General features: G+C 44.7%; 1 protein-coding gene across 1 annotated transcript in view; it reads left to right on the top strand.

Moving 5' to 3' along the window:
* LOC142570545 (arylsulfatase B-like) overlaps positions 1-12,442 on the top strand; it is an 89,981-nt gene that overhangs the window by 67,150 nt on the left and 10,389 nt on the right. The window contains exons 6-8 of the mRNA XM_075678920.1: positions 845-976; positions 5,404-5,530; positions 8,703-9,002. Of these exons, the coding sequence (XP_075535035.1) occupies positions 845-976; positions 5,404-5,530; positions 8,703-9,002 (559 nt within the window). The remainder of the gene's footprint in view (positions 1-844; positions 977-5,403; positions 5,531-8,702; positions 9,003-12,442) is intronic.

The raw sequence follows: 12,442 nt of genomic DNA, 5'->3' as shown, positions 1-12,442 counted from the left end.
TGGCTTGCCTCATGGTTCAGGAAAGTGTTAGCGAAACTCCACGGCGACAAATAATTATCAATGTACAACAAACCGAATTTTGTTCAACTGGATGACTTGCGTAACCGAGACCATGTCTATAGATATATAACGGTTTTAGAAGGCAAGTGCACGAAATGACAATGGCGCAGCTACTGACAGATAAAGAGGTTATACACATCGGGACGCACATGGTTCATTGTTGTCAATTTGTATGATCACTCCACACAGCTTCTTGAAACCATGTATCATATGGCAGGGATTCATATACTAAGACACAACAACACTCCTAAAGCAGTAGGATCAATCTGTTAGATGTCACTGAATTTCTGTGGGATGAATGCACTGTAATATTCGTTCGGCAACATTTTAGGGGGATGAATTCTGCCGATGTCCAGGATTGGATAACGAGCAATACACGCCAGAAAACACTGATGCACTCTTGAAGATTTCGTGTTAGCCTGATGTGATATTAAATGGTATGTTTTGACGCTTTTCTGCATATGGTAACATGAGATTATTAAATGACAAACATCACTTTGTTATCACTAATATATGGAAACGGCTGCCAACTTTCTTTACAACAAAGAAGAACATACTTTCTAGCGCAGGTACACCGTATAGTGTTCAGCGTGCAAGAAATTACCATAATATTAGGATTAAATACGAAGAAATTACCAAAATGCAGAGCTCCTATACCGGCGTTTAAGAGCTACAGTTGTACTGCAAGCAAAGCTATTGCTATTTTTTGTGACATGAAATTCTCAGTCATCAGGTGAATGGTGCCGTTTCTCGCAGGGTTCTAATTTTCCTATTTTTCAATTAGATTGGTTCCAACGACTACGGCCTAGACTTCAGACGAAACTTGACGCTGGCTCCTGAGGACAGTGGACGATACTACACTGAACTTGTCACGGAAGAGGCGATATCCCTCATTAAGAATCACCCGGTTGATAAGGTAAGTTTCAATCATTGATACCGACCAAATAAAAATACGTTTTATCGCCGGAAGAAAGGAGCTAACTTGCGTCCTTTTCTGAGTACAGTGTTATGTAAGAAGCCTTCGTCCTTCATACTTCATAATCTCAGTTGACTTGTAGATATTGGGAAGGGATTGAAGTTTGTACCTTTACTATCACACAATCGACAAAATATTTGGAGCGGACGACAGATACTCGGAAATAATGACTGCGTTGGGGCGATCTATTGTATGCGAAAAGTTCTAAGTGCAGTTTAACTAGGCAATGGCTAATCTCAATGTGAGTATGAATGTATCTGTAAATACATTTAGGGAAGAAAACATACACTGTCGGTAATCAGGGACAACGCAACTCAGTGATTGGCATGTGCAGCCATACACTAGATTATTATTACACAGCAGTATACTTCTTGCTCATTTCTGTCCTCACTTTTTTATTGCTGGTCCTGTCTTTGAAAGAAGTGAATCAAGAATGGGAAAAAGATTATTCAAAGGAGGTTTATTCAATAAACATGAATGTTTCCGTATCTGCAACAAAGCAAAATTAAAATCATTGCTGTGCAACGTATAAAGCTATATTATGCCTGGAAGCTATGTGTTTAAGAAACGATAGGTATGCAGGGTCTTAGGTATCGGTAGTTAAGCAGCGATAGTAGTATATGCACAGTGCAATGGTGAAACACTCTAGAAAATTTCGGAGTTCCTCATCTGTGAATTGAACGGCTTGGTTTGAAACAGTATGCATGCTGTTTATTACCTCACTTGCAAAGGGTATCCGCTGTCTTCTCGTCGCTGTCTTCTCGTCAGTCTAGGATCTTTTCTGGAAGTTTATCAAAGAGTTTTATTTTTTTGTTTCCAAGGGACGATATCCTCAATGACGATTTTGTCGCATGAATTGATAAAACGATTTGTTGTGATAGCGACAGACGGCCACATTGAGGAATTTTTAAAAATTTCCCTGCCTTCGTTAGACCCCCTAGATAAAGTGATTTGAACGAGTAACCGGACTCTAATATGACAGAGGCATACAAGTAACGTTGCCGGTATGTGTGCTCGACCACATTGATGTTTCCATCATCTGCCTGCAGCTTTCACATAGACTGTTTTTTAACGGGAGAAGTGCCCAAGTCTGAACGAATGGCGTCTCCGCCGCCGTGTTTTATGCTCTTCAAGTTTATTTAGCCATTAATAATAAACGAAATACCGTCCTTGCCGAGTGTATGCTCTTGTCTCTTTCCTTGTCATGAAAATGCCGCCCAGCAGGAATTTATTATTGTCTGGCGTGCGGTTCAAACTGACTACGTTACGTAATAAATGTGACCATCGGACCAATTGGTAAGAATTAATTTCTGTGGCCATCGGATGAATTGGTAAAAATTAATTTCTACACTCGTGTATTATACGCTTGTTTGTTCAATTTAGTTATTTCACTCGTCTATTGCGTCTTAAGCATTTATGACTTTCCCCTTGTAAGTGAGATGCTTTAAGTTTTTCCCTAAGGGAGTTATATTGAAGGGGCTCATTAGATAAAGCGCGTAAGGCATCTCCACGCACGTGCGGTGAGGCAGCCAAGCAGGCTACGTCTAAGAGGCAAATACGATGTGTCAAATTGTCAACGCATCTTGAACGCTATGCTCGACAACGATAACCAAGATTATCTGTGAACCAAGCCAGGTATCTTCTTCGATGTAACATGCAGAGGGACCGTGAGTGAATGAGCCCACGATAACGTAGAGTCAGCAGATCTGAGACGCCAAAAACATAGCGAGAAATAATTGTGTACACGCATTTGTTAAAGAAAACATGGGTTTCTCTCTGCCATCAACATTATTTATTTATTTATTTATTTATTTATTTATTTATTTATTTATTTATTTATTTATTTATTGTACCTTCAAGGCCCCGAGGCGTTACAGAAGGGAGTGGAACGAAATACAGAACATATACAGACGAGAGGTTATAATAATAAAAAATTTAAAATGCAGATTAGCAAAATTATTTTTCAATAGTAGTTCTAAAAGCAGATGTATCGGTTATGTTAACAACTGAGGCAGGCAGATGATTCCATTCATAGATAGTTTTAGGAATAAATGGATAAATATATAGGTTCGTTTGACAATGTGGAGCGCTCAATTATACCTTTCTTTCACTCACAAAAGCTAGAAGTATCGTAGTTGTTGTTCCATGGATTTCCAGCAAACACATGAGGCTAAAGCAATCAAGAAAAGCTATAGAAACGGTCCCTTTTCTCTTTCTTTTCTTTCATAGCTACTTGTCCTTCTCCAAGTACAAGGTAGGAAACTGGAAATATCATCTGGTTAACTTCTCTGTATTTCTTTTGCATTTGTCTCGCACTATGTAGAAGCAGGCCGTCTTGTATTACACAAGACGGCCTACTTCTACATAAGCGCTGTAACACATGCTGTAACACACACGCTGCTGTCCGTACAGTGTTATTGTCCGATAACCATCGCTGCGCTGTGGTCCGGGGCTCGACTCCCGTCCGCCTTTGGATCGGATAAATTCTTTAACGCTCGTGTACATGGAGTCAGGTGCATATTAAAAAAAACAATTGGTCAAAAATATATTGTTGAGTACCCAACTATGGCACACCTAATCACATCATGGTTGTGGCAGGAGATCCCCGATATTTTATCTTGGATACGAAAGCATGAAACGGTTCATTGCACGAAAACGCGACTCTTTGGTAGCGAATCGCCACCTAACTTCCCATTAGCTCTGCGCGTCACAAAACGAGCGTGCCTCGACAGAGGAAACGGAACACCTGCAGCAGCGATAGCGGGTGAGGGGCGGCGAGAGGGGGGAGGGCATTGCTGCGACGCCATGTCACCAACGCGCTTCGACGAAGCAGGTAGTCCAAGCGACGCCACGCGACCAGATCGCTCGTCGTATGGGAGGCGATACCGTGACGCGCACGCGCTAGTTCCACCGTCTCACTCTCGGAAGCCGGCGCGCGGTCCCTGTCTCTTTCAATCCCGCCGACTTTAGCTGCTGCGCGCGCCTGCCGACCTCGGTGGCCGCTGCTGCTTTCTCGGTCTCTCGTTGCGCAGGATGTCGGCGGCATGCGGAGTTAGCACCGCAGGCTGCTCTTGCTTGCTGGCACGAGCAGTACACGGCAGCGCAAAACTTGAATTATCGCTCAGCGGTGTTCATATGGAGATGATTGCTATCGCATTCACAACTCATAAGTGCGTAGAGAGAGGGAGAGAGATAGCAAAGACAGGAAAGGCAGGGAGATCGAATAGACGAGCGTCCGGTTTGCTGCCCTACACTTGGGGAAGGGAAAGGGGGAAAGAACGAGGAAAGCGGGATAGAGGGAGCACTATCTGCACGCAGCAAAGCGCCTTCAACTCACTCAAATCCAAGCAAGTGCCTCGTTGATACATTAGGCTACCGTTATTCTGCTGTCTGAAGCTAATCTTGGCGGTTCCCCATAGCTGGTGGGTGTCCAACCGGGCTGAGTACTGGTTAGCTTCCCTGCCTTCCATTTATGATTTTCTCTCTCCCCCTCTCTTCAAAAAACGGGTTCTGGTGAGTACGGATCGAGTTTGCGTTCCCTGAGTTCTGTTATTCCTCTCTCTCTTTCCTTTAATCCTGCTGGCCATGTAGTGCGGCGCACCGCCTGCGTAGCAAAATAATTCACCGATGATTACGATACACCCTAATGCGAAGTTTGAGCACGGCTCTATATGTGTTTTCATTTCGCGATATATTGGCTGGCGTGGACAATCTGTACCGTGCGGCACGTTGCAATCGGAGTGAAGTGTCGCGCGACTGGCTTGCTAATCTGGAGATAGCGAGGGCCAGCGCATGGGTGACGCGTGGGCCCGATTCACAGCAGCCGCTGCAGACAGACCTCCTAGACGATGCGCGCTACGCTGGCACCATCTCTTAACTATCGTCGCCCCACTACGCTTTTCGTCTCACGCTTGCGCGATGCCCTCCTAATCCGCGTTCCACCTCATGCTTCGGCAGCACTCTCCTCCTTCGTTTTCCTCCTTGCTTCTTGCTTCCTCCGCTGCGCTCTGCATTCGTTCTTTCATCCTTCGCTGCGCTCATTCGCTAGGTTACGCCGACGCTTGCCTCAGAGACGGGAGCCTAAGAGTTGCGCCCTGAAAAGCAATCTCTGCCATGCTTGCTGACGTCAGCATGGCTCGAACCCGATTTCGGACCGGCACTGCTATGATTTGCAAGAAAATTGTTTAGGTTCTGTTAAAAAGCTTAGAAATTATATAGTTAATTACAATGCAAGAGGAGCATAAAGCACACTAGGACTGATGTATGTAGGCTGATACCCGAACACACCCTCATTATTTTAAAAAAAAGGACTGATTTTATTTCTACCCGGCCGTGCAGCTGATGGAGTTCACTGATTGCCACTGCAGCCTATGTTCCTGTACGTTGCCCACCTGGCTCCACACTACGGCACCGTCCGAACGCCAGTAGAGGCTCCCGCTGCCTATCTTGAAGGCTACGATTTCATTACACAAATGAACCGCACCATTTACGCAGGTGAGTGTGCAGAATTATGGTGCCGTGAAGAGCAATATTGCACCTTTCGCGTTTACACTTCACCATTTGATATCCGTGTTCCTATCTTCCGGCGTCTATTGGCTAAGTGCAGCAGCACATGGTTTGAAGCTCATCAAGAAGGGGGCTACATTATTGGGTGATGGTTCTGAGGTGCTTTATAGGCCAGGAAAAGAAAAGCAATCGCGAGTCTTCTACCAAATACATTTCGGTTGATTTAAAACGGTCGTCACATCTTCCTTTTTGGTGTCTTGGTCGATAAGTAAGCTCATAAGCGTAAGTATGACAGGGATGATTATTTGTTAAATAAGATAAATATTAACAAAATAAATAAGGCTTGTAGCAATACACATTGCGCTGTGCTGTTTTTGTGCCATAACACAGTAGATTCTATTCTGGTATAGTCGTTGTTTAGTATTCATTAGAAAGCCGTCACTACAGAGTACATGTGAAGCAATATTACCCTTTCACGGGAACGCCGGTAAGGGTAGATTTGTTTTTTGGATCTGAATACGAAATTTTCGGATTCATTCATTGTAGCAGTGGTCATTATGTAACGTGAGTGCAACCCCCTGAGAGCCAGTAACCATATCGGTGGACAGGGACCTTCATACTTTCCATAGTAAAGCTGGATACGACAAGCTAATGTACCGGGTGTTTCATCGAACACTTTCAAATTACTTTAAACCTTACCTGTAGCAGACAGCACAATTCTACTCCATGAAGTAAAACAATGAAGGGGGCTAATTGGTGAAAGTTCATGGTTATATTGCGCTTAGTTTTACACTGACGATATTAAGTGAAGGACAGGACGTGGACGGACGTAGCCCAAACTACCAACTGTTTAATACTGTTAAAGAACGCGCTTATATACAAGGAGGTATGGCGTGGGGGGGATATAAAAAGATATGACAAGGTGACATGTGATTATAGTTCCGTCCAGGCATACATCGTTCACTTCCACCCGTTCGCCCTGGCAAACTCGACCTCAGCTTCCATAGGCGCGATGGACGGAGTGCTTATGCACATCTCTTTTTCTTTAGCTATCTCAAGCGCCTGCCATATTTCTCGCTCCGTTTTTGTTTTTGATGTGCCAGTGACTGTGGTGCTTTCTAGTAGCGGAGAGCATTTGCATTGTTTGCAATGTGCCGCCAAGTAGCTAGGTGCTGTCAGACGCTGGCACGTGTATTTGTGCTCCCGTAACCTATCATTTAGACAACGTCCAGTTTGCCCAATGTAAACTTTCCTGCAATCTCCTCCCCCCCTCCTCCTCCACGCCATATCTCCTTGTATATAAGCGCGTTCTTTAACAGTATTAAACAGTTTGTAGTTTGCGCTGCGTCCGTCCACGTCCTGCCCTTCGCTTAATATTGTCAGTGTAAAACTAAGCGCAATATAACCATGATCTACTCCATGAGCTTATCTTGCTGATGATTACTTGCAAAATATTTAAATGTATAATCCAATAATTAACACCTGTGCATCTCTGCGCAAACTTTGGGGAATGGATATCTTGAAACAGGAGCCATCGTGAAAATGCGTTCCAAGGGAATCCGTCTTGGGAACCCCACGGCTAGAGTTTCTAAATTGCAATATAAGGGTCATAAGGTAAATAACTACTCAATTAGTATATTCTTGTTAATTATTCGATTATACATTTAAGTTTTTGTGCAAGTAGTGTCCGCTACTTCGAGCAGAACACCACATGAATTAGAATTGTGCCATCTGTCACAGGCAACCTTTAAGAATTTTTGAAATTGTTCGCTGAAACACCTGTATTCTCGTGCAACCTAAATATAGATGTAGGAGGCAACATATGTCAAGTGCTTAGTCGCACTTTCTCACCAATTATCAAAAAGATTAAGGCCTGGTGTGAGATATTGCTACGTTGTGCGTGAGAGTAGAGCCACCAACAGTCACGGGTGCATTCGCGAATGAAGGAGTTCAGGAAGCATATGTGAATATCTTAGCGAATATCTATAAAGACTTCGCAGCTTCCATAGGTCCCCACAAGAAATCTGGAATAATTCTGACCATGAAATGGATCAGATGTAATTTCTCCAATGCTGTGCACTGCATGTTTATAAGAAATATTCGATATATTATACTGGGAATGAATAGGAGTGTGGATCAATGGCGAATATTGGAGCAACCTTTGGTTTGCAGAAAAGATTGCCCTGCTCAGCAATGCGGGTGATGGATTGCAGCAAGTGATTCATGACCTAATTAGCCGACAAAGTGTAAGAGGTTGAAGATTAATATACAGAAGACAAAATAAATGTTCCATAGCCTAGCATGAAAATAATTCATGATCGGTAGGCAGCCTCTAGAATCTGGGCAGAAGTACATTTATCTACATCAAAGACTCACAGGGGATTCTGATCATGAGAAACAAATTTGCAGAAGATTAAGAACTGGCTGAAGGGCATACGTTGGAACAACCAAATCATTACCGTGAGGTTACCCCTGTTCTTGAAGAGTGTACAGTCATTGCATTCACCTGGTACTAAAATATGTGGCAAAGACTCGGAGGTTAACAAAGAAGCTTTAGAAGACGCTAAGGACAGCGCAACGAGTGATACCGGGAAAAATGTTAGGCGTAGTGTTAAGAGTCCGAAAGGCAGTCCTGTAGGTCAGAGTATAAACGCAAATGGCCAATATTCTAGTTGAGATTAAAGGGGAAAAGTGGACCTGGGCGGGCGCCCATGTAATGCGTAAGCCCCGTAACCGGTGTACGATTAGTGTTACAGAACGGGTGCCACAGGAAGAGAAGAGCAGTTAAAGATGGAAGAAGATTAGATGGGGTGATGAGTTGAGGAAATTCGCAGTCTCAAGTTTGAACCAGCTAGTGAAGAGAGAGAGAATAAAGTTTTATTCTGAGCAAGCGCAGTCTGCGCCCTTTCCCGTCTTCGGAGAGAAGAAGAGAAAATATTTCAGAGGTCACCTTCGGTGTTCGCGCAATTCGAAAAGAGTTCACTACACAAAGAAACAGCATTACTATTCCTTTCGCCACCATAACCAGTAGTAGCATGTGACAAGACATGTAGAAAATTTGTTATTGTTTCTTAATTTTTTTAGGGAAGAGCAGGTGCGGTTTAATATCTGTAAAAAATTGACAGATAGAACCAACGCAATTTTGAACTGTCACGTGCAGGTATGGTTGCTGCCCTCGACACGTCTGTCGGGAGAATTTTTGATGCTCTGCACGAGAGAGAAATGCTGAACGACACGCTTCTGTCGTTCAGCTCAGACAACGGTGCTGCATCCACATTCTGGGGCACGGGCGCCTCATCGTCGTATCCTCTGCGAGGCGAAAAGTCTACTCTCTGGGAAGGCGGCGTACGAGTACCGGGGTTCTTGTGGACAACGAGGCCACTGTGGCGTGGACCCGGGTCTGAGTACGACCGCCTCTTTCACGCCACGGACTGGTTGCCAACTCTCTACGAGATGGCAGGTAAAAATATGAAACACAATTTGTCGCGCTTATTATGCTTGCCGAAACATAAATTTGGGAGCTTAGATGCATGGTTTCGTTATGTCATTCTGTTATGCACCCTAATATTGAGCAGTACTTTTGACCTGAGAAGATAGGCTTCTGCCAATCAACCAATTCACTCTTCAAAAATTGTGTTAATAAGTATAACGTTGAGCTTATACAATCGCTTAATGTGTCTTGTAGTATGAAATGCTTTTGAAGAACGGACTAGGCATCTATTCGATGTATTAAGTCACCGGCTATACTGAAGTCATATGAAATGGTTAAGCTGAGTAACTGTTGTACAGGCACGATAAAGATGCTCGGCTTTGCAGACGATTATATTAGATCCTAGAAAACGTATAACGTATTTAAAGCTTAAGGGGTCGGTGACCTTGCATGCCTGCAAATTTAATGATGCAGGTCTTCAATTTAGCTTCTTTATTTCTGGCCTGATTTGTTATGGCAGGTATTTTGCCCATGTACATGATGACGGTACCGTGCAAGTAGACACTTGCTTCTTGAACCGTTATTTTAGATATTGGTTAGTCCGAAGAGGGTAACGATCAATAAATATACTTTCCGTTCTCTGGGCTAGAGCCTTCTTTGGCACAAAACTGGAGGGCTGGGAGGGGGGGGGAGTGAGGCTATAAGGGGAAGCTATTCCAATCTGTTCCTATTTACTTTCTCCCAATGAAACTTCAAGATTGGTCAAAAATTCTTAGCGCAATGCTTATGTCTCCTGCTTGTCACGCGACCTCACTAGAACTACAAGAACAGCCCATCTCATATTTCAGGTACACACTGATTATTACCGGTTAGGCCTAATAAAAGAAGGAAAAAAACGTTCTTTCGTAAGCTACGCCTATTTGTTCTTAGCGCTCGACTTCGCCTTTCTGTCGTGCGACGTCACAAAGCCGCAAACGCTCACCACATCAAAGTAACGTGTACCCACTATATATTCATTAATATTCTGCACAAAACAGATGCTTTTTTCATTTCCGGATAACGGAAAATTGCTCCGTGTAAAAAAAGAACATAGGAAATTGCCCGCCAATCATTCTAGCACTGGTTACTTGGAGCTGCCGTTGGGAATCTATTTAATTGCATATAATAATTTTTTTTATTAAAGATATAGCACTGCCAAGCCCTTTCGGCACGCATACAACATGGCTCTGCCGACTCCTTTTCGTGGAGGACCCGTTCTTGAGGGGTTTTTAACACCCCGTCGCACACCGCCGCAAAGCGAAGCGGGTCGACCTGAGATGCCGGCACCACAGTTCTCATCCGGTTGTCTACTCGAAACAGAACAGCGCGGTTATCACGGGGACAAGCAGCGAGAAACGACATGGACGAGCGCAGACTTGCAACTGAAATTTATTGCTTGGAACGAAGAATATATAACAGCTCCAACCAACAGGAGAAACCAAATAAACCATACATATATTCACAATCAATCATACACGCTGCACTGAACATGGGTGATAACTGTAATCAGTTAACTATCCCCGTCCTTGTCCTCGTGAAAACCGCGCTGTTCTGTTTCGAATATGTCTTACCAACTCGCCCAAACGACTATTTTAACGGTTGTCTACTCCACCGAAACCTTCGCCACTACTGCACGGTCCTCGCCTTTCGTCAGATAATTAGATTAAAAAATCATGAGCCATTCCACTCTGTGAAAGTGGACGACCAGCGAAGCTGTTTTGCACACGACACAAAGGTGACGCGGAATTTTGAACAAAGGTATGAACTCATTTACTGTTTTGGTGGGTGGTCATCGTGACGAAATCTACGCACGCACATTTATTGTCTTCATCGGTGGGTCATTATATTTGGGTCGTGATGGCGGTGACGATGACTTTGTGGTGGCGGTGATACACACTGACCGCCTCGGGTACTTCATTGGACACGCACTTAGCGATAGTCAAATCTATGCACGAAGCTGCTCATGCTCAATGAAATGCGCTGCTCAAAAACTGCTAGTTTTATCAGCGTGCTTCGGCGTGGACGACTGCCCCTACCTCGGGGAGCTATAGTGAACTATTCACGCACGTAATTGGAGCGCTGCTGCCCCCGAACAGCCTAATGCAGCCGACAGAAAGGAAGCACGCGTGAAATTTCGACGGGACCACCCACTCGCGCAAAGTAGACACGTGCGACGTGCCCGCCACCCAAGGAGAGAGGAACAGCTTTCTGTGGCTTTGAAAGAAAAGCTACGAGCGCGTGCCTGCTGCACATGTGTGACTGTGCCAAGTAGTCCGGCAGCGTTTGACAGCGATTTTCGTTGCTCTCAACGGACGCTGAGTCGACGCAGCTTCCGTGTGCGCCGATTTCGCGGTTCCCCAAACGCTGAACGCAAAGCCGCAAAATAAGTAAACGCCCCCACTCCGTGGTGCGTCCTGTCTTATTTACCTGTTGCTAATAAATTGTTTTGTCTTCCTCAGCCTAAGCTAAGGTTTTTTAAAACGCACGGCACTTTTCAGAAAAAAAATGATGGGGTTTTACGTGCCAAAGCCACTTTCTGATTATGAGGCACGCCGTAGTGGAGGACTCCGGAAATTTCGACCAGCTGTCGTTCTTTAACGTGCACCTAAATCTAAGTACACGGGTGTTTTCGCCCCCATCGAGATGCGGCCGCCGTGGCTGGTTTTCGATCCCGCGACCTCGTGCTCAGCAGCCCAACACCATAGCGACTGAGCAACCACGACGGGTGATACTTTTCAGAGACTCTCTCACTTGTGCGAGCTTTGCCTCCGTCTATAGTTTTCCCTTCATAGCCACCGAAAGTTGTCAGCGAGTATAGGCACGCACGGGTTTGGAACGACAACAAAGAGAGGGCGCTGAGTTTTTATGGCGAACATGAGAATTTCACGGGAGAATAGCCATACACACCTTCGCTATAGAACAACCTGTCAAGGTAGGCACTGCTTGGGATACTAGTACGTGTTCGGGGTAATGATGCAGCCGTGGTCATTTATCGTGGCCATTCAAAGCTTTCCCATTCCACTCTCGTCATGCCATCATTATCACGCTATCGTCTTCCCACAGTTGTCGTCACGCTGTCGTTTTATCATTGTTGTCATTTTGAGTGACGGCATGCCGTTGACGTCGTGCCGTCATCGTCTACCGCCTTCGTCGTTATACCACCTTCATCGTTCCACTGACGACATCTTTCTTCTTGTTTATATTATGATCATAATGTCGTTATTCAATTGTGATTATGCCACCCTTGTCATGCCGTCTTCGTCAGACAGTCGTTATCGTGCCTCCATTGCAAGGCCATCGTCGTAATGCCGTAGTGATCGTGCCATTATCGTCGTGGCAGCTTCGTCATCCAACTCTCATTATGGGGTCTCCGTCACGCCATTACCATCATATACACGTAGTGATCCCATTGTCTTCATGCCATTCTCATG

Source organism: Dermacentor variabilis, chromosome 2 (assembly GCF_050947875.1).
Source record: "Dermacentor variabilis isolate Ectoservices chromosome 2, ASM5094787v1, whole genome shotgun sequence".
In the NCBI taxonomy this organism is placed as follows: domain Eukaryota; kingdom Metazoa; phylum Arthropoda; class Arachnida; order Ixodida; family Ixodidae; genus Dermacentor; species Dermacentor variabilis.
Note: the sequence above shows the minus strand (reverse complement) of the source record. Positions and strands in the feature narration are given on the sequence as shown.